At 45.6% G+C, this 27,276-nt stretch overlaps 1 protein-coding gene across 1 annotated transcript in view; it reads left to right on the top strand.

Annotated features, from left to right (window-relative positions):
* The first annotated feature begins 966 nt into the window (after window positions 1–966).
* The window catches only part of TDG (thymine DNA glycosylase), a 259,153-nt gene continuing 232,843 nt past the window's right edge, over window positions 967–27,276 (top strand). The window contains exon 1 of the mRNA XM_069629918.1: window positions 967–1,159. Within this exon, the coding sequence (XP_069486019.1) occupies window positions 1,137–1,159 (23 nt within the window). The 5' untranslated portion in view covers window positions 967–1,136. The remainder of the gene's footprint in view (window positions 1,160–27,276) is intronic.

Genomic DNA, 27,276 nt, shown 5'->3' with positions numbered 1-27,276 from the left:
ACACACAGAGTCAGCGAAGGCGACCTGCTAAAAATACGCCCTCCCCATAAAGACACCATGACCGGATCCAAATACAGTAGACCCATAGAAGTCATTGCCAAGGGGTCAAACCACATATGCACCAGCGATTGTAGGCGATGGAACTTGGAAAGAGTGGCCTTGTACCGCAGAAGAGAATCCACCAACCACCCATCCGAGAAAGGAGGAGAAGTACTGTCCCAGCAAGGCCAGTCCAGCAACCCGCATCATGCCAGCGAGGAACGCGCAGCTCGGCAGAAGCGGGCTGGAGAGCGCAGAGAGAGGACTGCTCCCGCGCTCCTCCTGAGCATTGGAGTCAGCAGGCTCACAGGCCTGCAATCAGCACACTGACACCAGAGCGTAATGCCATGGCTGTGGACAGCCTCCTGGGGGCTCTCTGGTGTAATTGGTGTGCCTCACCTGAAGGGACCTGATAGCAGCAGAGAATCCACTACTGCAGTAAAGACCACAGGACTGTGAGTACAGTTATATCCCCTGCAATCCCTAGTTGATCCCTTCACCTCAAATGTTCAATAAATACTACAGTTACCTCATCAGGTGTCCTGTCTTCATTAAGGCCACCACAAAGTGTATGCATGCCTATACTTCAGCTACGAAAGAAAGGACATATTCCAGATACTCAAGTTTTAAAAATGTATGAGTTACATTCAATGCCTGAATAAACATAAGACTTTACTTCCGGTCCTTTTTAGCAACGCTGTCATATTTCTCAGCCTGTTCTATTGTATTCGTACATTTTTAGAATAACATAATTCCGTGTATTGCTTAGCAGGTGGAATATAAGATGTCATTTCTTAGGAAGCACTGGGGTTTGGGTGTGGGCTGCAGGGCTGGACGCCTTTCCAAGATGGCCGCCTTCTTTGGGCCTGGAGTCGTCGTCGTCCCCTTTGCGTGCCTGCGGGCGGGGGACAGCGCAGTCCCCTTTCTATGTTCACGCCCTCGTCCACGCACCCATCCCCCACGGCTCCCTGTCAGCACTAGTGCCGGAGAGAGACCGGTCCGGGTGCCGGTAGCAGATCCCCCGGTGAGGCGCAGGCGCTGCTCACCGCTCGGGCGCCCGCTAGACATCCACCACCAGGCCCCGGCCCCGCGACACCATGGAGGCGCAGGACCCCAGCAGGTGAGGGACGGGGGTCAGTGACAGCCGAATGGCGGCGGGGGGCGCTGCGCTGGAGCCTCACTCCCCGTGCGCATGCGCGGCTTCTGTCCGCCACCTCTGCTTCTGTGTACAAAGGAGAAAGGGCGCGCGAGGACAGGGGCCCCGCCAGGACAGCACTGCTGCTGTGTGATGGGGCTGAGTTAGGGGCCCTGCCACCCCTCCCTGCAGGGCCCCAGATAACAGCTGTGGCTCCTCATGGGGGCAGACTGGACTCTTCCTTCAGGGGCCTGGGGCCCCTGGCCAGTACTGCTGCTGTGTGATGGGCTCCTCTCACTGGACATTGCCATTAATGACGCCGAGGACAGGGGCCCTGCCACCCCTCCATGCAGGGCCCCAGGTAACAGCTGTGGGCCCCTCTTGGGGGCAGACTGGACTCTTCCTTCAGGGGCCTGGGGCCCCTGGCCAGTACTGCTGCTGTGTGATGGGCTCCTCTCACTGGACATTGCCATTAATGAGGCTGAGGACAGGGGCCCAGCCACCCCTCCATGCAGGGCCCCAGATAACAGCTGTGGCCCCTCATGGGGGCAGACTGGACTCCTCCTTCAGGGGCTCCTGGTTATGGAGCACAGAGCATATGCAGCACAAGGAAAAGATTGAAGTTGCTACCTGTGCCATCCTTAAGCAGCTTTCCTTGCCCGAGATTGTGTGCACCCAGAGAACTCCATCTTGGTGGCTGAGCATATGTTGTGCCACTGCACTTTTGGCAGCTTGGGCGCTGCCTATGAGATGTACAGGATCACACACTTTGGTTAAAAGGTGCATCTGGGATGTGAGCGCAGTCACTTGGCTACATTATTTCCCACTTCTTGACATAGAGTAAGATCCAAATATTTTATGTTAGGACTTTCATTTACCAAAACAGTACCCTGTAGACCTGACTTGGAAAGTACACAAATCAAATGATAAACCAGCATGACAATATTTTTAAAATTCCCTAAAAAAAAAAATGTCTGGCAAAACAGAGTGATTTTACTGTAGCATTGTTTTCTCCTTTATCAAGGGAAGTATGCAAGTACCAGAACACTCATTGATTCAAGCATAAACGATGCATTTCAAATCTTTAAATACACCCAAATAATAAACCTGAGCATTGTTGTTCATTCATAATGTGAAAGATGAGACTTAAATTGGGGGTGGGGGGAGAGGGGGAGACTCAACTAGTTTCTTGTGTCAAATAAGCAAAGTTGAAAGTAGGCTTGTTCGACATTCTCCTGCCAAGATCCCCATCCAGTCTAATGGCTGCAGAATAGTATTGAGCTTCCTCTTTTATTATCCTGAAAAGTAAGATTGCTAGGTCAGCACATCGTCAAAGGCCTTCCTGGAACTGATGGTTTATATTTCATGATCTACCAAACGATCTGATACGTTCTCCAGGGTGTTCGTATTGTGCCACGTTTTACTATCCGTGGGTATATCTGGGGACTCTGCCCCTTCAGTGTCTCCCACTCGTCAGATGTGCCACTGTCTCTAGTTTTCCCTTCAATTTGGCCTCACTCTTTGAATCCTCTGGCAGTTTTGAGGTAAACAGTGAGTTTGGTTGAGACCATGGTCTAGGTTGTTGAGTCACCACCAGTGGTCTCTTCCCACTCATCTGACATATTACTGTCAGTTTTTTCCACTTCCGCCTCACTCCAGAAATTCTCCTGTAATATGGGAGGAGATTGGTCTATAACTGGGGTCGGTATTACTCTTATATTCTAATGAGATCTATAGGGGGCATTTGGTCAATAGGTATTACCATATATGTATTTTTGGAAGAAGAAAAAGGGAGAGGGTAGATGAAACACAAAAAATTACCTTTTCGTGGATCATTATCCCACTCATCAGCCCATACATGGTGGGTCAGATGGACGACATGGGCTTTCCATTTCTACAGTTTTTCATTTAACAAAAAGCGCAAACTCCTAGCTTTCCCTATATTCTCTCATTTTTCAGGAGGACTCTAATTGGCTCTTCTTTAACTCTTGCTCTTCTGTTCCTTCGATCAATTGTCCTTTTTCTCTCATAGGATTTTTCAATATATTTCCTTTTACACTTACAACAGTGTTTGTCGTTTGTTCTTGTGAAATACAACCTGTAAAGTTTCAACACTTTCTCACGTTCTTATTCCTCCTTTTAGGCTGGGACGAGTAGGAAGGTTCAAATAATGATTGCCACTACTTCTTGGTATTTTTAAAGCTGGCCGTGGACTGAGACAAGTGTGCATGTCCCAGTAAGGCTTATTATTCTCTCTCGGTATCTTTAAAGCCTCTTGTGTACTGAGACGAGTATGCGTGTCCCAGTAATACTTATTCTTCTCTCTTGTTCCCTATCTGGGTTTACTGTTGTACCCCCCCTTGCCTCTGGTTTGCCAGGGTAACGTCACTGAAGGTCCTGTGAGGACTGGGGATTATTTCACGTGTCTGGAATGCTTCTCGCTCCGGTAACCGGCCGGCTACGATTCGTTCTTGGTCCACTTTGCTTCTGTGGTCTCGGTGTTGTTGAAGAACCAAGGGTTCACTGCAACCTCTCCTGCGGTCATGCCACCACTTTCCCAACACAGCTTCGGTTCTCTGTGTCCCTGCATGCTCAGTCTGGAGCGTGGCTGCCATTCCCCAAAGTGGCACTTTGGGATTCTCTTTGGGTTATCTTCTCTGTGTTGGTCGCTGCGCATGTAGGACCTCGTCATCTGAGTAGCACCAGCCGTTTTGAACTTCATGGTGGTCCTCCCTCACTGAGAAGGGCCTCCCTGCTTCTTATTTTTATGATGTCCTGCTGGGTTTTCCTGAGCATTTGCACAAGTCCGTTTTTTTTTCTTTTACTTGTTCATTCATTCTTCTTCGGTTCTGTTAGGGGTCTGAAAGGAGTACTTGTTTGACCGTAACAAACTTGGGCTTGTTCTCTTGTATTCAGTCACAACCTATGGTATGATGGTCTTGGGCTTTGGAAGTTCCTCACTCTTATGGGGTTCCTTGCCCCCAAATGGGTAGTCTCTCCCAGTGAGGTTTGGTTTAGTATAGTTTATTATTTATATAGCGCGCCATACCCTGGAGCATCAGGGCGCAAACAGACAAGGATATGCTCAATTTAGTTACAAGTACATGATATATAGGAAAAATACAGGCATCAACAATGTTACAGTAGGCACGTATGTACAAGGTAAGGTCAGGGTCAAGGAACAATGAGGTAACAAGGTGCATGTTTACTACATAGTCATAAGGTTATAATATACAGTTATGTACAGTGTGACATATCGGGTCACCAGTGTCAGAGTGATGTGCTGCGCACGGAACTTCAGTGGCATAGTAAGTAAGCTCCCGGTGCAGAGAGTGGGTGCCAAGGGAGGTGCATCTAAAGGGTCATGCCGGTTGGAGTAGTTAGATATCATTGGCTCTCAACCACCTGATTAAGTTCTGTCTGAAATTAGCAAAGGGCTGAGGTTCTCTGATGTCATGGGGGAGGGAGTTCCATAACTGCGCGGCCTTGACTGGGAAGCTGTGTCCTCCTATAGTGGAAAGTTTGAAGCGCGGAACTTGGAGGCAGTTTGCGTTAGCTGTTCTTGTAGGTCTGGATGAGGTTCTTTTGCATAACCTGTCCGTGAGGTAGGGTGGTGCTTTATTATTTATTATTCAGGCATTTGTGGGTGAGGGAGGCGATCTTGAGTTGAATTTATCAAAGGTGGAAAGCCATTTGTATTCTCTTCTTACAGAGGGTATATGCTCCTTTCTATTCTTGAGTGCTGCTCTCAAGCATTGTTCTGGAGGACTTGAATTTTGTGAATGGTCTGTTTATTTGCCCCAATGTAAAGTCCGTTATAATAATCCAATTTGGATAGTATAAAGGCTCTGGCAAGTGTTATGCAGCTGTCTGTGGAGAGGAATTGTTTACTAGCTCTGAGAAGTTTGTATGTGTATGCCGTAGCAGAGGCTAGAGAGTTAACTTGTTTGGCAAATTTCATGGTGGCGTCTAGGTAGAATCCTAGGGTTATGTTGTTCCCATCAATAATGAAGTTGGCATAATCAGGGCTGAGTTTGGATATATAGGTTGGGGTGCCTAGGATGATGAGCTCGGTTTTATCATCGTTCAGGCATAAGCCGTCGGTGGCCATCCATGCCTGAACGATGCTATAGATTCTGTTCACTAGAGCCAGATCCTTTGCGTAAGCTCCTGAAAGCGGGAGGAGGATCTGAGTATCGTCTGCGTAGTTGGTGTAGGTGATACCCAGATGATCCATTTCGTCAGAGGGGCTTCGTGAAAACATTGTGGAGGGTGGGTGACAGACAAGATCCTTGTGGTACCACTGCAGGTTATAGGGATCGGATCTGCTGAGGCTGATGGAGCGAAGACTCTCATTGTCCGGTTGCTCAGAAATGACTTGATCCATGTTATAGCCTCTTTTGAGAAATGGGCTGCAGAGTCAAGGTGGCTACATAAAACTGTATGGTCAACTAAGTCGAATGCCGCTGATGGGTCCAGAAGGAGGAGTAGGGCTGCTTGACCATTATCTCTGCATTTGTCTATTTGGGCCTTAAGATCTATTAGAGCTGTCTCAGTCCCATGTTGCGGGCGGAATCCTGATTGGCGGGTTCCGAGTAAGTGGTTAGATTCTAGGAAGTTTTGTATTTGTATGTAAGCCACTTTGTCTAGAATTTTTAGAAGAAGGGGCACAGTTGTGATGGGCCTGAAGTTTGTGGGAATGGCAGGGTCGAGGGTTTGTTTCTTTAACAGTGGCAGTACCCAGGACTCTTTTGTTATTTGGTACTGTGCCTGTTGTAAAGGAGGAGTTGATGAGTTTGGTTATAAATGGCGATAGTTCTCTCGCAGCATCCTTGATAAGTTGTGCTGGGCATTGATCGCCTTTACTGTTGGACGGTTTAAGTCCCAGAATGACCTTTTCTACCTCAATGGTCGATACCTTAGAGAAGCAGAATCGGGCTTCTTGATTAGGCTATGGTGGTGGCGCTAAGCTTTGAGGGATGTGAGGCGTTGGAGATGCCTTCTTGAGAGCACTTTTGGTTTGTAAGTTAGCTACTTTATTTGCTAAGGCAAGTTGTATACTAGAGCACCATTTTTTGTCCTTGGTGCAGTTTTCTTGAGGCACAATGGGAGTTTCCAATTCTTTCAGAATGCTGAACAATTCTCTGACACTAGATTTCGATTGAGATATCCTGGTATTATAAGGTCTGCTTGCCTCTATCCCTAGAGAGGGTGTTGCATAGTAGGCACACTTCCATAGCCTCATAGGGAAAGGCTACCCTTGGGGGAGAACTGGCTGAATCTTGTGATTCGCCACAGCAGCCATAAGTAAGTCACTCGCCACCTCAATTCTATACATGCACACAGCACACCATTTCTTACTTGTCAAATATCACTAGCTAGTGGCAAGTGCACATTTTGCACACTGCTGTATGGGATGAAAAAAGTGGTTCTTTAAATCTTTAACCAGGCACTTAAATGGGGGAGCAGAGAGTATGGGTCGCTCATCTCTCTTACCCTGCCACTGGGGCAGGACTAGGCTTGGCAAACACCCTGGCAAACGTCTTGTCCCAGGTTGAGCAGGTCCCCATTTCTCCTCTTCTCCTGAAAGACCGTAGTCTGTGCTAACCTCGAAATAAGAGCGTTATGTTTCATGCAAATAGTGATTAGAATTAGGTGACTATTCAATTACTAGAAGAGATGACTAGTTTAAAACATTTTACAGATCATGCAGGACATTGGTTTCCGGCCCAGTGAGTGACTGACAGCTGGACTGACTGATTTCATGGGACTCTGCTATATTCAAGCAGGGGATTGGTATTAGAAATAGTCTATCAATGCCTAGGGCAACTGTCTACAGTTGAGGGCTCTGCTATATTTTACATGCAGAACGCATGCACACTGAATAAAATACAGTGAAGACAAAACGTGCAGCCCTGCATTCCCACCATTGGCCTCTTGCATACAGGCCCAATTTCACTAGCTCATCCTGCCCCTGCCAATCACACTCTCTCGTGTTGATACATTGTATCCCATGTGCAGCAAAACAAGCATGTGAGGTGGCAGTTGAAGGGGAATGGTTAGGCAGCCTGTAAACTTCAGTCATTTCCCATAAGTAACAGCTAACAGTTATGGCAGGCGGTGACCTTTTCGTTCAGAGAGAGGGCTACTTGATATTTGTACCTGCAGTCTCCTATTTTGCATTGCTTTGCATGCTGGTTGGCAGGCTGAGAGATCTCAAAGCTCGCAGTCCCACGTTCAGGTATTGTGCTCAGTGTCCTGCTGGGAATTCTGCCTGTCAGGGCAGGGCAATAAAAGCGTTTGTCAGGCATTGGTCGGGTAAGGGACTAAATTGCTTGTTCATTTGGCCCTGAGATGTGCCTTGCTGTCTCCCTAAAACCCCAAACTCTAATCACACAGTCCAGAGTGAAAATCTCCCCTCCATCACCACCAACAGACAGAAACTCACCGGGCCTTCGCTATCAGCGAAGCCGCAACCCAGCTGAGGATTCTTCATGATGAAACGCAGAGCAGAAAAGATGGAGGGAAGGGTGGTGACTCCTCAAAAATGTGCAGCACCTTGAAGTTAAAAAAAAAAGGCGGGGCTACAGGATGGTGAAGAGCAGTGTGTTGGCAGCAGCAGACGGGTACTGAGGCTGGTGGTTGTGATGGGCTTCCCGAAAAGTCTATCTCGGGTTTGTAGGCTCTCTGGCCCCTTTCTAGCTCAGGGTCTCGGAGTGGTAGGGAGGGTTACCCTTACTTGTGCCACTGCTAAAATGATGTGAGCAGCACTAAAAGAGGGATGCTTTATTTATCCAAAATCTAATGGCTGCCCTTCCAAGGGCAGGGAGGGGCTGTCTGGGATTAGCATATGCACATGGTGTGAGCCAAGGCATGAGCTGTTACCCAAAGGGGGTCTCCTGAAGCCAGGGATTGTTATGCCTCGCCCCTTAACAGCTATTTTCACTAAAGAGGGGGAAGGAAGAGGGGATGTTAGACTGTCTCTGAAGTAATTGGGAAGTTGACTGAATTGTGCCCGGACACTAACGTTTGCACAAGAAGGCAGCAGAAGTACCCCACTCTCCTAAACTGCCCAGCTGCTGTGTGCCCTCTATGACTCTACCCTGTGACCACAAAAGAAAATAATTTAAATCTGAGATGGGGTGCAGAGAAAGTTGTTCACCTAACCACTTGCCATCTAACTTCCTCTAGTACTGTCGCGTATCGTGTCTAACGACCATTCCCGTTAGTAAGAACTCTGCCCTCACTCTCAGCTCCAGAGAAAGGTCTGGCGATTTTCTAGTGCACCGGAAGGAGCTATCAGCCACTGGACTGACCAGAGACTGTCTCCGCTCGACCAATTCAGAGCTGATTTTGTGTTTGTGCTACGATGATTAGATTTATCATTTGTGGGCCTTAAAGCTTGTTTCCCTTCCCCACTCTGTCAAGTTAATTTACAACCCTCAAACCCTGAAAGTATGCTCATGGGTTCTGCAACCGCTCCACTTCACTTCTTGTGTCGCTTCCTAATGCACACGTAAGGATAGAGAGATTGGCCAAACAGGAAGGCTTCCAAGAGAAGCAAAATGCAACACATAACGCAGTGCTGTTGATCAGCTTTTCACTGTACCCCAGAGTCAAGAACGACCGAAGTTTTGTATATAAAGTATTTTATTTACTTTCACGATTCCTTCGTTCATCTAGCTAATTCAACACGTTGTTCAAAAATGTCATCTTCAAATTCACCCAGTTCTTCTCACTAGTTCAACCCAAGGATCGATAATTGTTTGGTAGCCAAGTCATTTTCTTTAACTAAATCAATGAACATCAATACTCTCATCGTGGGGCTTAATTCACATTCCCAATACAAAAGGCCCAGTCCATCCTTTATCCTTTCTGTACGGAAAAGTCACAACACTTCTAAATTCAAGTTTCAATGCTTCAAGTCACTGGAGCAAAATTGTCTGGAGCAATATTGTGTAAAGGCATTAAAACCTATTGTACTGTTTTCAAATTAAACCAAAAGCTTAAATCAATAAAGTAATCAAATGCATCTCGATATATATGACCATATTCAATGCAAAGCACACATTGTCAGCATCAACGGTCTAAAAGTCCAAAGGACCAGAATTGCAGCACATTATTCAATCAAGCCAAAATATGCTTTACAGGTGTAGCTCAGAGCTCACACCCCCTGCAGCGCCTGGCATTTCTTCAGCAAAAGCAGCAGCCTGGATTTTGGGCAAGCAGCATATTTTAGGGTCCTTGCTTGGAAATCCACCCTTAGTATAAATGCTGTTACTTGGTAGGAAAATCCCCTGCTTCTGACTCTGACTTGGAGGTACAGGACGGTGCCCTCTAATTTACAAGGCCATCCTGACAGACCCATTATCACTTTAGTTGAGTTAGGGAAACCCCTCATTGATCTAGGGAAAGATCGGGCTTTGTATACTGAATATGTCTATAGCAATCACTATGCCACCTGTGTCAGTCTCCCCCCTTCTGCACAGTCACAATATGTTATCCAATATTTATACTGCGCCAGTCACCATTTTACAGAACCTGGCCTTGTCCAAAAGGTGGCATATTGTGACCCTAGCTAGGGTGTCCCCAGACCTTCTGTGGAAAGGGAAGTTTGGGAAGGAAGTGGCAAGAACGATAAACTAGACAAACAACCGAAAACAATTGGGATGAGTTGGGGGGGTTGGGGTGATATGGGCATCGAAGCAGGGATGCATCTTTCTCAAATGTGCTCAGTTATTAATAAGCATGAGTGTAGGACTCAGGAGGGTACAGCTTGGAAGGTACAGCTCGGATGAGTGCAGTAGGAGTCGGCCTCCTGTCAGCTCCTCTGCTGTTTGTGTCTGCAACGTCTCTCCCTCTCTCCTTCGTCCGGTTTGAATCTCCTGAGTGGCTGTCACGGGCTCCTGACTTCCGCAGTAGGAGACGCTAAGTCCTTCTTCAGTCTCCTTATTTTAGGGCTTGTCCTGCCCTTGCGTAATGCTAGTCCTTGTTGTTAATGGCCTTGTGGTGGTATTTGTTTCTTGTGAGCCACCTCGTCTCAGTGTTTTTAGTTTCGTCAGTCTTCGAGGCACTGCAGTAATACCTGGGTTTACTATCCGTGGTTTAAATCTTAAGGTTTGCAGAGGTACATGATAGTGTGGGGTAAGGTATTGGAGTCTACACTTTGTCCTTTTCCCTAGAGGGGGAGTCCCTCCTGAGTACCACCCTCACCTTCCTAGCCTCATGGAAATGGGCTCCCCCTTGGTGGGGAAGGGACGGCATCTAAGGGTTCCTCACAATATACACACGCCACCATTCAGGCCGCTCTCTTTTGCTTGGAGTTCTCTTGGAAATCATTTGACCCCATGACTGGTCATAATCATGAAAATAATAATTCACAAACATCATAATAAACAATTAAACAAATGAAAGAGCAGTCCTCAACAACAAATGACCAAATAAAGTAAAAATCACAGAGTAGTAGGGAGGGGTTGAAGGGGAGGAGGTTAAAGGTAAAAACAAAAAATATAATGGATGAAAGCAAAACCTTATTAAGTACTCCTAATTAGATATTGTGGTCCTAAAGGCATAATGTCATATGTCCTTGATATTGATTGTCTTAGAATTTAGCCCATGGAGGCCTTACCTCTATTCCAAATATTGATTTGCCAGCTGGTAGAACAATGAGTCATGGGATAAATCCTCCTGTTAGGAAGCATACCAAAATATCACATAATGGACAATGGTTGCAAAGACGTGTGTATATAGTATCAGTGCGGTCACACATTTCAAAAGGCGGCTGTGTCGCTGGTTTATTTATAAATGATGGTATTAGGTAGTGCCACCCGGTCGGTGCACTGCTGTAGTTAAACTTGTCCCAGCACGTTGCAGAATCCATAATACATTTAAACTGTGTAGGCGCCGTATGAGATACGGACACAGCAAAGTAATTAATTTGTTATACATGCATTTGCTGAAGAAACATATGGTTTAGTTAAAAATCGGCAAATCATTATCTAATCTATTGCCGTACATCATGGAGATGCTGCGGTCAAATAGCGGTGTGAGTGCGATTGTCAGGTTGGTGCTGGATGTGAACCAAGTACGGTGCTGCCGTAAGTCAAATGGCAGCCGTTCGACCGGCAGCGCTCGAAAGCATAATATTCCAGTATCTGGCTAGAGAGCCGGCCGGATAAAGTGAAAATGTGTGCGGCTTACCTTTGACAATGCAAACAGTCTTCTGACGTCTTGATCGGTCTGCAAAGCTAACTCTCATGGGTTTACAAAGGGTTGTCTTGGCAACCCTTGTCCTACAACTGTTTCTATGGTGTCTTGTCCTGGAAGTCAGGCAAAATACACTGGCGCCATGTTTGTAGTTCATGTGGAAATGATGTTATTTCCAAAATCATGAAATATTGAGTAAAGTCCCCATGGGGCTATGCGTTCTTATTAACTTGATGCTGCAGTAACTTAAGAATTGGATCATGGCACATTAGAGGTTTAACAAATAGTGCGAAGCGATTGCTTAAAACTCAAGTTGTACAGATTGACTTGCTGGTCAAAGTAGATTGCGTGGCTCGATAGCTGACATGTGGCCAGCGATCGAAGGGAGTGCGTCAAAAAAAGATAATGGGTCAGTGGGGAAAACAGGGTACAATCGTGTTTTAAATATTGTATAGTCCGAAAAGTATCTTACCAAACACAATTAGCCTGTAACATTTTCATTTGTAGCGGATAATAATTGAGCTACACAGTAAGGTTGTTCGGGAACAAAGGTATGGTGGGTATTGGTCAAAAAGAAAGAACAACATGTCAAGTTCTAAAGTAAATACCGAATCAATTGAGACAGTTAAAAGTAATGTTACTTAAAGAAAATATGCCATCTCATGGTCCTGGTTCAGACCAAACTCGGTGGCTCTAAATTTACAAATTATACAAGCTTCCATCTGGCGTAGGAGGACTTCTATCAGCCCTGATTGAAAAAGACACTAGTATGTCGAAACACGTGTTATCCAAAAGGGCACTACAACCATTAAATGGATTTTGGAACCATTAAACATACTGTGGTGCAGTTTATAAGTGTGGAGCATTTTTCTTTAACGGTTCTTCTCAAGGGGTGGGGGTCAGAAGCCCCTTTCTGCCCCACACAAACTGCAACACTTCTCTGAACTTCAGACACTAATCAGGCGCACGGAAAAGTTCTCGGTTGGTACAAAACAAAACCCCACCTTTGTGGCCCAGATAATGGCTTGGTTGCGCCAGCGGATTAGGTATGTAGCTCTCAATAGATGTGTGTGAAGAGAATGTCATCCCCTGGGGTGGAGACCATTGCTGAGCTATCCATGGATGGGTGTACCTGAAGATAATTTATGAGGCCGTTTCTATCCCAATATGGACCCATCACCCTGATTGATTTGGTTAAGTCAAATTCCGGTTTATTCATTCGGGTTAGCCATTAAACTTTCAGAGACAACACGTTGAACATCAACGTCCATTTTAAATCCGGATGCATACTAGAAATAAAACGCACGATACGGGGGCATGGGAGGTGGGTTGGCTAGTTTGCGCTGCCTGCCTTATAGATAAGGTGATTATATATAAAGAATGTAAGACTTGGCCATGTGGCATGTGAAGCACATGTCAAAAAGCACATCACTTAAACCAGTGTTCTCGTCAATACTTATATGGGGCGCCGGAGTAGTCATAACTAGGGTGTCTAGCAGTGAGTACATGAGAAGGATTGAGGTGTAGTGCTCAAGGGGTTGGGAGCCATGCCCATTGTGTTCCTTTGGAGATGGGCTATTTGAGACGTTGTGTTCTGAGCAGGGCTCTGCAAAAAGTGCTGGCCAGTCTTACGGGGAGCCAGTAGCCGGGAAAAGCAGCCACCTTTCACAAGCCATTGCGCACGCCTTCCTCCTGACGATCTCTTGGTCATCATCCTCCACCTCAGACCTCACCTGATGCACCCACACTTCACGTCCACTGCTTAAATATTCTCCCCCTGTAATGATTACCCCTCTTCCCTAACCAATGTTCCTGCTTGCTTCCTGGAATTTATCTTGATCGGGACTGCGAGCCTTAAAGCGGTCTTTGGCGTTTCTTTCTGTTGACAATTCGTGTGGGCAGTTGAACTTTGGTTTCTTTTTTTTTTTCTCCGTTTTTTTGGCAGTATCTGAAATCAAGAGAAAACACTGGTGTGTGTATATGCTCACAGAGGCAAGGCTTGAGATCAGGCTCTGCACAGACATATGCTGGCAAAAAAAGGGAGAAGAGCATAAGTATTTGAGTCCCACAAGTGCTGGGTCTGGATTCCTCCCTGCACTTTCCACCAACCTTGCAGAGGACCTCTCAACCCCTATGCCCAAGCAGTGTTGGTGCACATTTTGGGGCCTGATGTAGTGTATAATCGTTTATAGGTCCTGCTCTTGCATGCTCTATAACAACAAATGTAGCCATTTAACCTGTGCCCAGCAATAGCCGATCTAGTCTACACGCACCTGGTCTGCAACAGCAGATCAAGCCAGCAGACCCCATATGCCTAACACTATGTATAACACCAATTCTAATGACCAATCTGTCTAGGCCATGTTCCTCATGCACAGAATTATAAGGGAGAGAAACTACATTGCCCAGACTTCCCTGGGTTGCTTATCAAACGTCAGGGACTCCAGCGAAGCTGGTCTTCCCCCGGCTTACAAGCCTCAGCATTTCTTGTTTCTTCATTTTTGTCAGGTACCCTGTTTGAGCTGTGTGAGCATATGCTGGGGGCTTGTATGGTCATTGTTTCCAGCTGATGGTGGTTATCAATGTTACATGCTGAGGTGAAGCACTCTCGTTTTAATACTGAAACCGGAGCTGCATGCTCCATTAAAACTTCATTGCCCAGACTTCCTTGGGTTGCTTACCCAGAAAAGTCAGGCGCTTCAGTGCCATCACTTATGTGGCATGTCTGTTTTTGCTGGTCCTCCCTGACCGTGCTGCCGATGCCTTGCGACTGACTCTCCAGTTCTCATGAACTTCTAAAGGTATGTATTTATTTATTTTAATTTTTTTTCTAAAGCAGTGGAGACAAGGCCTGATGCATAAGGGCGCTGCAACAAGACAAACGGATAACAAGCAGTGTGTCAGGGATAGACCAGGAGCTGTGGTGAGTCACGCATCCCGGGAATTATTCAAAAAGGACCGTTTTTCAGCTTTCATACTAAGATAATTACTGCTTGCTTTGCTGCCCTTGGTAAAACACTGTGTCTGTTACTTGATTGAATTAAACTGCCCCTTGCCTACTATGGGTTTCCCAAGCGACTTGAACCTCTTGCTAGCTACACCAAAATTCCAGGCTCTTGGCCACTGTTGAAAAAATATCTTCTACTTAAACTCGACTCCCCTTCAATTATCAACCGGAACCGTGTTTGAACCTGACATTCTATCTTCTCTGGCTAAAGAAGTAGTCACGATTCCGGTTTAGGAGCCAGTGCACTTCATACAGAGGTGGATTCTCTGTTCCCAAAATTACCTACGCAAACTGCGATAAACCTCACTCCCCTATATTTTACAGCCCTCCTAATCCTCTCACCAGTTAACCCTTCGTTTTCGTCCTCAGGCGAGTAAAGATTGCGTGTCGATAAAGACCCTGACTTCTGTTCTTCCCACCTCGAATTCAGGGCTGAACAAGGAACGAATTATCCCTATTCAAACTTCTCCCCTTTCAGATATTAAATAACAATGCCTTGTTCGAACCCCTGGATGCTTTTTGGCCACAGATCCTGCTCAAAGCTCCCTGCACCTCTGCCCCTCCCTTCAGATCTCAAAAGTTTTAACAAGGATGCATTGGTCTGAACCCCTGAGTGCTATCCAACCACAGAACCCTTAGATGTGCCTTGCTGAACACTAGGTCCCTTATCAAGCATGTCTCTGACATTCACAATTGCATTTTGGCCTTGGACCTGGATATTCTCCTCTTAACAGAAACCTGGACTACTGATACAAGTGGCCCTATGATAGCTCTGGCATTTCCCGATAGATACTTTTATCACTTGTCAGAATCGGGACTTGGGTCATGGTGGGGGTATTGCTATTGTTGCTAAAAAAGTACCTAAAACATTTTCAGTCCGCGCTCTTGTCAAAATGGTGAGATTCTACATTTAAAAAATGTCTCCAACCACATGTAGCTGTGTGAATTTTGTCTTAGTTTATTGGCCTCCCATTCACATGCTCAATTTCAATTCGGATCTCCTGTCATTCTTAAGAGATTTTAATGGTTCAAATTGCTCAACTTTATTGGCTGGCAATTTTGGACAAAGAAGCTTCCTCACTAGTCTCGGCCTTGAACAACATTGACTTCTTGTACTCAACCATGGCCGTACTGCACCTCCAGGCACTAATCTACTGGGTTGTTGATAGTAATCTTAATGTCCATATTAATAACACAACCCCCCTGTACATGGTCAGATCATCATGCCTTTTGATTTTCATATTGTGTTGCAAGGTCCACCATTTAAAAACAAAAAAAACATTTAACAAAAGTCACCCGTCAGACCAACTTTGTTAAAGTTATGGTTGATCTGCATGGATCAGGTTATATTCTCCTCCACTGACTTGGATTCCCTTACTTCCTTAGTTATGATCTGCAACTCAGTTGTGGAAGCTATGCTTAACAAAGTGTTCCTGCTTAGACCTAAACTAATTCGAGAGAATACAGGTCACCATGAATGGTTCACACAAGACCTGTGCCTCTTGAAAAATGAGGAAAGGGCAGAGGTCACGTGGCAAAAAGACGCTTCGGACATAAATAAGAGCACTTGGAAAGCTTGCGACAAAGTTTACTGAACAGCTTTTCCCAAAGCTAAGAAGCACTTCTTCAGTAAACTTGTACACGAGGCAGGAAACCGTACTAAACGCATTTTGAGATACTCAACCTCTTGGAGAAACCAAAAGCCTAACAAGCAACTGTCATCCCCTCTGACCTGGATTGTACTGAGTCCAGCTTGCTTTTGAGGCCAAGATCTCAAAAGCCTGTAATAAGATTAAGACCTCTGTCGAAACGGAAACCAGATTCTTCCCTGGTTATGAAACACTCAGTGGTGGAGCAGCAGCGCTTCTATCTCAGTTACTGATATGATTAGACTTCTATCCACGATGCACCCGTCATCCTGCCCTGAAAATGTCATGCCCCTCAAATTTATTCTTGACTCCCTTTCTTGTTTGATTAGTTAACTCTTCTTTTTATCTCAAGCTTGTACCTGAGGCTACCAAAGTGGTTACAGTTAGCTCCTTTCTAAAGAAATCGGGTCTAGACCGTATTGATGCTGATCATTTGAGATCCATTACCAAGTTGCTACAATACAACTTCAGGAATTTGTGGAGCCGTATGACATTTTACACGCTAGGCAATCAGGCTTTAGACCCCTACATAGTACTGACACTACCCTCTTAGACCTTCAAACCCATATGTTAAGTATTATTGATAGGGGATACTCTAGTATCTTGATGCTTTTAGATCTGTCGGCGGATCATAAACGCCTGCTCCACACACTCAACGATGTGGGGCTATGTAATCAGAACTTAGTTGATTGGGTACAATCCTTCTGTACCATCGGATGTCCAGCGTTTGCTGGGGAGAAGCTTCATCATCCCAAGCTCCCATCACCTGTGGTGTTCTGCAGGGAGCCTGAATGTCTCCTTCATTTTTTAAATTGTACATCAGGCCTTTGTGTAGCATGCTGGAAGATCTAGGAGTCTTCTTTACAAACTATGACTATACCCAATTGGCAACCTTGGCTCTAAGGCCAAACTGGATCCTAAATATCAATTCTTTCCATTGGGCGACTGTAAAATCCCAGTCGCTGAAAGAAAAAAATGCTTGCCACTTATTTTGATGCCAGGCTATCCACTGATTTTCATACTAACAATGTATCCAAAAATTGCTTGTTCTATCTTAGAAAATGGCTGGATTTTGATCAGCAAACTATCTGGAAACAACTGCGCCTCCATTGCTCAGGCTATAGTATTGTCACGACTTGATTATTGGAACTCTCTCCTGATTGGAGCTACTAAGAAATCCTTCTCCAAACTATCCAGAATGACGCAGTTCGTATAGCGAAGAGTAAGTCAAGGCGGGAAAACATCTAAGTGCAGACAGGATCTTCATTGGCTCCTGTCGCTTCTCGTATTGCGTACAAAGCAGCGCTGTTGGTGCACAATTGTCTTTATGGCCCTTCACCGACTTATTTGAAAGCTATGATCTTTCCTTAGGTCCCAAATAGAACACTTTGGCCCTAATTCAGAGTATTTTCCTATGGGATTGTGCCATTGTGTGAATCGGGCCCTAAATTCCTCTGACAACGGCCAAGCCAACCCTCTGTGCTTTAAATGGTCTGGCTTGGGCAAATTGTTTGCAGCCATATCAGCCAAAATCTGGAACTCGCTTCCCCTCAATCCAAGGCTCGAAACTAATACCTGCAGCTTTGGCTGCAAGCTAAAAACTGTTCGTTTAAATAATTTCCTTTCTCTTTCTTTGGGTGCCCTCCTTGTCCCGTTTTTCTGTTTGTTCCCTGGTGTATGTTTTGTGCGCCCCGATGCCTGCGGGCTCCGGCGCCTTATAAAAAAGAGAGACTGTTGGGTGCAAGGTAACCGAGTGAAAGTGGGTGAAGTGAGAGAAGGGGAGAGAAGAAAGCAATGGGGGCAGAGATGGAGGCCAAAGTGAGAGGGTGGAACAGAGATGAGGGGGCGCAAGAGAGCCTGAAATGGGGGATAATGATGAAATACAGGTTTATACGTTTATTGCCGATATTCATTCAATGCGTGCCCTTTTTAAATAGTCGAATTTGCGTAGGTTCCCTTTTCTTCCTGTATTTATACCTTCCCTTGGCTACAGAATCCCAAACTTCAAGTTGAAGTGTTTTTGGAACGGGTAATCTTTCTGGGCAAGGTGTGTGTGTGTTGTATTTGACTAGGGCATGATCTTTGACTACCCTGCCCAATCCGCCCAGAACACGCATTCATAGATCTGAGTTTGGGGCAGCAGCGGACTCTATACTCGAGCGCAGCCCCGTGCTCTGCACTTTCAGGTTTTGCAGAGAGTGAATTATTATTCATCGCGGGAGAACTGGTAAAGTGGCTGAAATGTCACACACTCTTAATGTGGGGGCGGATACCCAAATCCTCTTGCTGCTGCCTCTAGAGGAGACACGTGGACTTGCTGCTGGCGTGCAGAGTGAAGCCCTGTGGCTGACCTCACTTTGGCTTCATAATCCACCCCAGTCATTGTGTGTGGCCATAGTCAGCAGGGCAGCACACACCTAGAAGGTTCGACGTGCAGTGAAACTGATATGATCGTTCCGTTTTTTAAGCCAGATGTGGCCAAATGTCTACTGGTGGACTCGCTGCTTTCCCCACTGGTTCACTACCTCAATGGGGCAGTCGCATATTGCACATCAATCCTGTCACTCAATGGCTCTGTCTAACTCACAGGTTCGATCGCTCGCTTCCCTTGCTCGTTGATTTACTGGCTGCTTCACTCACTGGCCAAGGCATTAGATTTGCTTATTGCAACAAACTATTTCAACCGGTATTCTGCTTTTAAAGAAAATAATGTGTGAACTCGCACTGTCCTGGTTTTGGGCCACATCAGTGCCTGTAGGCGACCAACATTATGGCAATGTTGGCACCTGGTAAATTGCACTACCTTTCCTGTTACCCCTACCAGCCGTGTGACTGGAGTACACTCGTTACGCATCCCCATGCATGGAAGTCTGCAAAGAAGCAGCTGAAAGTCGCGCAGTCATAGCAACCGATGCTCAGCGGCATCTTTGGTGAGTCCTCTGTGTTGTTTGTGCCGCTGTGTAATTATTGCTAGTACCTTAGAACCACCGTGTACCAGACCCGCTGCTTGTATCCTAGACTGCCTTTGCCTGCTTGGACTGTGTAAACATTCCTCTCTTGGTGACTGGATACCCACGCATGATCCTTGGATGGTGTCCATCGGATTCACTTTGCTGGTTACCACTTTGAGTTCTTCCCTGTCTTGCGTATTTCTGTAGTATGCACGCTTGTGGAGTTCAGGTGGCCATTGCGTTTTTGTTTGTTTTTTACTGTAAGGAAACCGTGGTATCAACAGTAAGACAACAGACACAAGTGATCACAGTTCAAGTGTGTTTATTGACCACCTTTCTAATCCTAAATCTACAGATGGGAGCAAACTACAACCATCAAATAATAACACAGTCCTAGTGGTGTCTGGTCCAAACAAAATGGCCTATGCAAAAAAAAAAATATTGCCAATCCTTTCCTCTAAATAGAACAAAATGTGAAAGGGGTATGAAATGCAAAAATCAAGTGTCCAAAATAATGTCATTGTGGTAGAGCAATAAAAGCTCCCTTCCCCGTGTTTTCAGCACGGGGCAAGGTAGAGCACACATGCTCTATGGCACACTCTGGCTTCTCTTAGCAGGAGGAGGCAGTCTCTAAGGCACATCAGGACCTTCTAAGACAGAGTCTCTTAACAGCACAAATAAACTCTCGCTCGAAAGAAAGCCTTGATCTAACAACTTAAAGTTCTCTTTCGCTTGTAGCACATATCGGGTGGACCATCTATCCTGGGGTCTCCCTCAGCTGGGCTTGGACTCCCATCGCTTTCAAACAGTGTAGGCCCCCTCGTTTGGGCTCAGACCTTCCTTTCACTGTGTAATGTCCTTTTGATTTGAGTAACTTCCATACTAGGTCACTATTGCAGGCTCCCCTCGACCGGGCGAAAGCCTCTTTCATTCTCTTGGGTTTTTTTTGGGATCAAAAACTTTCAATTGTGCTAGGGATTTTTCTTAAACCCTTGCAGGACCACTTCCATCTTTCTATCCAATCTCAAAAGGTCGATTTGCGGTACACCTTCCTGGCAGAGATCTTTCTACTGGGAACCCATGTGGTACTGGAGCGCTCTATCATGTAGAAAAGGGGGTCTTTACGTCTCCAGTGTTCCACTTTTAACTGGATCACCTCACTCGTGACTTCACTAATCTTTCATCAGTGACCCTCTCGCCGCTGGAAACCTTTGTTCAACAAAGCCCGACCTTGCACAAGTTCTCTCAACTCACCGGCTGCCTGTAGATAAAGCTCCCTCGCGATGCCACAGTGTGTCCCTCTCTCCCTCTTGACTTAACGTTCTTTGCTGGTCTCAAGGCTTCTTTTTATGCACTCTGGTTTTCCGGGTCCTCTGTGTTCCGGACTATTCCCCAAAAGTTCTTAGGGTTCTTCCTCAGCCAGGGTCGGACCCCTCTCAGTTTTCACAAAGAACCAGTTTTGGACTTCCAGTGGCAGAATTCATTGTGGTGTATTTTGCTCCCACTTCAAAGTTCCCCAAAACGGCATGCTTAGGGAGCTGCAGGAGTTTGAATGGGGATGTGTATTGAGGGCAGGGTCTCGCCGCCTGCCCCTCTGAGATCTGGGCTCGCCTGCTTGTCCCAGGGGAGATGCTCTGGTGTGGCACTGCTAGGAGACCCCAGCTGCCCCTGGCTTTGCCTCCAGGAGGTACAGTTCTATCTCCACACTCCAGGCTCCCCTGTGTTCAAAGGTCCAGTGTCTGGGTGGATTCCTCCTTCTCCAGGTCTCCCAGGGTCTCTGCAGCTCACTGGGTCTTCCTCTGGCTTCTAAGCACCTTCCAGCATCCCCAGCTCGCTCATAATGCTGTTTCTGGCTGCTGTTTTTCTACTACCAGCTAGAGTTGATTGGAGTCGGGTGTGAATAGTTGGCCCTCTCTGCCTGACTGCCCATAGGGATCCATTGGCCATGGATTCCTATAGGTAATCCTCATCACTCCCATCTGCCTGTTTTTTGTCCCAGTCTTTGTGTATTTCAATGGGAGGTTGGGAGGGGTGTATTGGAACGGGAGGAATCCCATGTCTCGCCCCAGGGCGTGTCTTCCATAGTCCACAAGGACTCCCTGACCAGGTGATCCTCGCCCATCCGCCCCCACTGTTGGGATCCAAAAGCGTTGGCCCTCACTGGCCACCTGAACAAAGGATCCCTGATAACCTGGGAGAAACTCCTCCGGTTTCTCACATTATGCATGCTTTTCACCAGGTTTGTTTATTTTATAGTTGCTTATATAGCGATTTTATCCACAGTGCTATTAACGGTACAAAGGTTTGGACAAACGATAAGACACCAAAACTAGTAAAAACAAGTTAACCTAAAAGAATCAGAAAAAGCAGAATGAAGAGATTTTAAAATTCAACAAGGAAAGAGCAAAAACAGATGTCGATCGGAAGGGAGTTCCAAAGTTTAGGCCCAAGAAGCTGGAACGACAAAGCGTGTAGAAGCATATGGTGCGCAATGTTCCATCGTAAGGAAAAAGTGAAGCATGTCGGAGATTGTGCAAATAGTAATAGAGAACAAAGATGTGGGTATATTTGACAAGACAAAGGAGCTGATATTCGAAACGATATTTAATTGGTAACCATGTAAACGAAAGATGGTGAGTAATATGAGCAGAAATAGGAAAGCGAATGACCAGATGACGAATTTTTGGGATTTTGTATAACTGAGAGCGACAAGGTGTAACCACTGTGGTGGTTTGAGCCTGAAAAACCCAAGTTAGGAGCCTGGCTTTGAAAGGGGAACAGAATTGGAGCAAAGGATATACAAGAAGGGGGGGAAGAATTTCTGTTTTATTGGGATTCAAACAAAGAAAACGAGATGATACCCAGAACTTTAATCAGATGGACAAGCAGACAAACGTTGACAAATAGAACCTGTAAATGAAGAGAAATGAAACCAGAATCTGAGTGTCATCTGCGTAAAGGTGAACTTGAAATCCAAACCCAGAAATGAAGCGGAAAACACGTATAAAGGTGAAAATAAGTGGCCCAAGAATGGATACCAGAGTTAACACCATGAGGGGATAGAGGGGGGCGAGCAGAACCTTTCCAAGAGAGAATTGAACCAGCTAAGAACTGTACCAGAAAAACCCAAGAAAGAAAGGGTGTAGATCAAAGTGGGGTGGTCGACTGTATCGAAGGCTGCGCTCGTCTAAAATAACCAAAATGGTTGACAGCTTACGATGAAAAGTGTGAAGAATAGAGTTCGAAACAGATGATAGAGCAGTTTTGGTCGAAAACCCTGGTTGCGGTACCAGTCTATGGACTCTCTTCATCCTCCTATCATATGCCGCCTCTCTTGGACATAGAACAGTTACATGGCTCCATGGAGATCTAAAATGTGCACTAGTCGCTGGCTAGTGATATTTGACTGTTGGCGAGTAAGAAATGGGTGTGCTTTGTGTATGTATAGATTTGAGGTAGAGAATGGACTTTGTATGATTGGCTAGTAGGTTGCTACCTGGACTTTTTAAATTGCAGAGAAGGGGTCTCATTGGGTACTTATGCCATACTCCTGAACTCTTGTTTGTTTTCTTAGTGTTGACCAGGTGATCACTCCTAACTGATGGGGAGATGCTGGTAGGGCCGGCAGGGGATTCCCACAGATTTCCCGTCTCCTGACCTGGCGGATCTGGGCTTAGCCTTGGGACAGACTATAGGTCTCCAATGATGGATTATTTTGAATTAAACTATTTGAAGTCTTGTCAGCTGTGACTTGGGTGAAGTGTGTTTTTCTAACTGCAGGTCCTGTCTAAAATGGTTGTAGTCCATACGGTGGAAGCGGTTTTAGCTGCAGATTTCTAGTGGAGTGAACCTCTGTTTCGAGTAGTTTCCCATCTTTCTTTGCGTTTGCTTCGTATTGGAAAACGGAGTTTGCAGGAATGAACTGATTTACAAAAGGCCTTTCCTTAAAGCACATCTTGAGATGAACATTTGTATATTGTACCATGGGGATGGTCTTCGCTTGGGGAAGGGGGGGGGTTAGCCAAAAACGGTGCATGTGAAAGCTAAGAGCTTGCATTTCATTACTCGCCAATGGCAAGTGCAGCCTGTCTGTGCCCCCAAACCTCCCCAAACTGCTGTCCCAAATGTGTATATCTACAGACTATCTTCCCCTGTATAGGTAGTCGCACGGCATGACTCCAAGAATAAGTAGTCCTCAGTGTGTGCAGATTTGTTTCACTTTAGGTCAATGGGCCATCGCACTGCAGCGATGTCCATGATGGCTAACCAGGCCACCCTGTGCTTGCATGCCCCACAGACACATCCTACGCTGTGTTTGAAAATGGACATCCCTGGGGGAACGAGACACAATACATTTGGTGACTTAAGGTGAGGAACCTACACCGTTGGGTGAACACAAGCATACAGGCAATCATGCTTGCTAATGGGCACTACTAATCTGGTGTCGTCATCGATTGCAACACTAGACCATGCAGAGGAACCAGCCCTGTATGACACGTCGGGATTGGATGTTGCTGCAGGCTGTTGGATCAGCTCCCAGCAGGGAACTGGCTCCTGCAGGGTATCCACGAGAGCGAAGGTAATCCTGTTCTCCTGCTCACTTAGGCAACCGTCGGTGCCAAGAGGCCGCTAGCCTAAAGATATGTAGGCCTTGCATTACATTAATGTGTCTACCCCAACTGCTTTTGTTGCCCCGTCGTGTTTCCAGTGGTGCAAAAAGGGCAGGGGACATACTTGGAGGCAATTGCACAGCTTTTTTTGGGGGGAGTGGGGGGCTGTAAGCATAGTTGACGTAGGTCCTAAAATCACTGTGTATGTATTGGAGATCTTGCCAGTGGAGGTGGGAGGTGGGTGGTTCCAGCAGTGCTCCTTTTTGCTCATCTCATTGTAAATTCTGTTCTGTTCCATAATTGAGTATATGCAACACTAGGGTGCAAGAATTGAGATGGCAAGCGTTTTTGTTTTTTATTTTTAGGGCTGGCTATTAGATTGTTACTTGAATGTCTGCCCCCTGGGGACACTATACATGGGTAACAGTAATGTTGCTTGTAGATTGCACTCCTATTGTAAGAGGATTCAATTCAACACTACAGCTAAGTCAATGCCTAGTCTGGGATACTGAATGGAAACCCTTATTGATATATCTTTATGTCCAGTTCATGAGTTCTGGATGACTACCCCTATATCACACCCCTCTCTTGGAATCCCCCTGACCCCACTGAGCCAAGAAGTAGTTCTGTTTTGCAAGTTAAAAGGTTTATTTAAAAAAAAAAAATTAAACAATATATATATATATCACTTTTATGATAAATTAATAATTAATATCACACTTCAGAACAGGAGCAGTTAACAACAATGGGTAATGTTCTACTTATAAACTGATTTGGTTACCCAGGAGTAGTATAAAGGATGAGGTAGCACGCTTGGGAATAGGAACAGAAGAATAAGGTGGTAGAGAATGCTTTATCTAGTTTCAGATGGATGCAATGTTGAATGAAATGTAATACAGAAAATACTCAATATGATTTCAACAAAACAATGTAATCACTTTTCTCTGGCAATCCACTCCCCCCCCCCCCCCCCCCCTCTTATGCAATGTAAGGAAATGAAGAGGAGAGCACACAGTTCTTAGAAATGCAATCAAATGTAATTCAGTTCACCCCAGCAAGCTTAGACTACAGAAGTTTGAAACACAGGCCCAAAATGCTTTTATATGTGCTGGCAATGAAGTGAGGAATATGCTGAAAATGGTTTTAATTCCCTTTAGGAGGTTCAGGGTGAGTGAAATATACTTGGGATGAGTTCAGGCTCACTTTAGCAAGGATCTAGGAGTAACTAGCAGGTTAAACAATTTTTTGACAAAGGAAAGCAAGGAAGCTGCTGTTTTCACACGTGGCTGGATTTTTAACCAAATCGCGAATCACGGCAAAATTCGCGAATGCGTGAATCACGATTACGGCAAAAGTATAAGGAGTAGCAAGTCGGTTCTAGGTTCGTTGAAAAGCTGAGATTCTAAGCTTTCAGAGGAAAGTTAAAGCATCGATTTTGTGAAGGTTGTTTTTCGGATTTGAAATTTTAAAAGTTCAAAGCGACAGGTTACAGCTTGCAGCTAGAAAATGACAGGTGACAGTTAGGAGGCAGTTCTGGTTAGATTAAAATAGTTTGGATTGGATTATTTTAACTAAGAGATTGGTTCTGCACAGTTCTGCTAGGTACTCACAATATATTTTTGAAATAGGCCTCGCCACGGATCTGGTCAGGTTTTCGACTGGACTCCGGTTCTGGTCTCGGCACTTCACGGTGATCTGGATCAGCTCTCTGGTTCTGCTAACAGCGGTCTGGGTCACTCTGGATCTCTGGCCTCTGGTTCTGGATACTGTTCTGCTTTCTCTGGGTACAGCACTGCTTCTGGATTTTTCTGGCACAGGGTTTTAGGCCAGAATCAACAGCTGGGTCCGGCGGTGAATAGTCTGCAAATGATTTTTGGGCCTGCTGACAAATACTTTTGCTTGCAGTGGGCCTTCTTGCTTCAAAGTTCTGTAGTCTCTGTTTAGCTTGGAAGTCTAAGTGTAGGATCTCTGGATGTGAAGTCGTCGGTCAGCATGCTCCGCAGCAAATGGAATTGAATGTCTCTACCTGTCCCAGCAGTCTTTTTATGTGTTTTGAAAGTGGGTGTGTGCCTGGGCCTAGCTAAGCCTACCCCTTTCTACTTGTCATTGGCCCAATTCTCCCCTCTCCCATGATTGGGGGAAGGAAATGTGAGTCAGAGTGATGCTGTAGGTTTTATGGGTCAGAGGATCCTCCCCTGGTCAGTTTGCCCACAAATCTATATTTGACCTAAAGACATATTTCATAGATACAGTGGTTTGAAATTACATGCACCCATCAAGTATCACATGAGGTATACTCTGTTCAAACTCTGATGTTTCTAAGAGCTTGCATTCAGAAACGGCAACATTTTGCGTTTTTTAACTGGTTTTGCAATATTGGTTTTTCATTAAAAATGATACACATATACACGGCCTGTCCATACATACTCCAGTAAATTCCCATGTCTCTAGCTTAAACACAGAGTCTGTAGTATCCATAAATAGCGGGGTTTTGCCCCAGAACATCACACAAATTGGAGTTTGGGCTTGAATCGAAGGTACATTTTTTAAATTAAGGCTCTCAAAGTTATACATTCCTGTCATTTGATTACAAAGAGTTATCACTGTTTCTGTAAAATATATATTTTGCTTTCAATTCAGTTCTCAGAGTGTTGGAGTCCGCCTCCAAGACTTGGGTGGGCCAGTGATCACATGTGTCTTCTGCTGGGAGCTCTTTGTGTACAGTCAACAGTCAACATCAGCATATTCTATTCAAGTGCAAGAGCCTATTGTGTGGTCTCCAGGAGGCTGCCAGCCAGTCTGCCTTCTATCAATCAAGAGGTCATGTGAGATTCTGACTCCTGGTGTGAATGTCTGGAGGTGAGAGGTTTCCCAGCCTTTGGCCTGTTAATTAAATCAGATTGTCTTCTGGGAGCAGCATGTGGTTAAGATTTTAATTAACTCCCAGCCTTTGATGTAAAGGCCTCTCCTGCAACTCCTGGCATGCAGTTTCCCTGTCAGAGTTTAGACCGCTAGCGCCGCCCTCAGTCAAAAGCGGGTACTGCATGCATTTTTTTGGATCAGTCTTGAATTCAAGCATTTCAAACAAGAGATATTACATGGAAGTATATTGTCCAGGTTCAACAAATGGCATTGGTGTAGTTCTGCAGTAAAATAATTTTGTGCCCATAAATTAGCCATGTTTGACCTGAAGAAAACGAATTCCCAACAGTTATGGGTTGCTTTTGGCAATCAGCATTGCCCCTTTTACAATGGTTTTAGGCTCTGTGCCCTTCTGTGCTCACAACATAGGCAAAAATGGGTGGCACCTTGGGTGACCATCTTGGTGTGTGCACAAACTGCGTGGTTCTCCTGGATTCTGGCGCACATGTGGGCTTTTTGGCCATCTTGGATTTTCTAAGCCCACAGCACCAAATGTTGCAGCATGGTAGCTCAAACGTGGGTCAGGACACCCAACACTATTATTCCTGTTTTTTCTCACATTTGGCAAATGGCACCAATGCCTCCGGGCTGTTTTTCTGTGCGCTTAACAAATAGGAATAAATAAATAGCGTCAAGTGCTGCAACCCTTTAATGGCATGAACACAACCAAGTCTGAGCCTGAACCTTGTGGATCCTATTTTGGTGTTCTGAGATCCTTCCTTCTGGTTGGCAACACTCATTTGGTAAATGTTAAAAG

This window comes from Ambystoma mexicanum, chromosome 12 (genome assembly GCF_040938575.1).
Source record: "Ambystoma mexicanum isolate Mex_15411 chromosome 12, UKY_AmexF1_1, whole genome shotgun sequence".
NCBI lineage: Eukaryota > Metazoa > Chordata > Amphibia > Caudata > Ambystomatidae > Ambystoma > Ambystoma mexicanum.
This window is presented reverse-complemented; position numbering and strand designations above follow the sequence as displayed.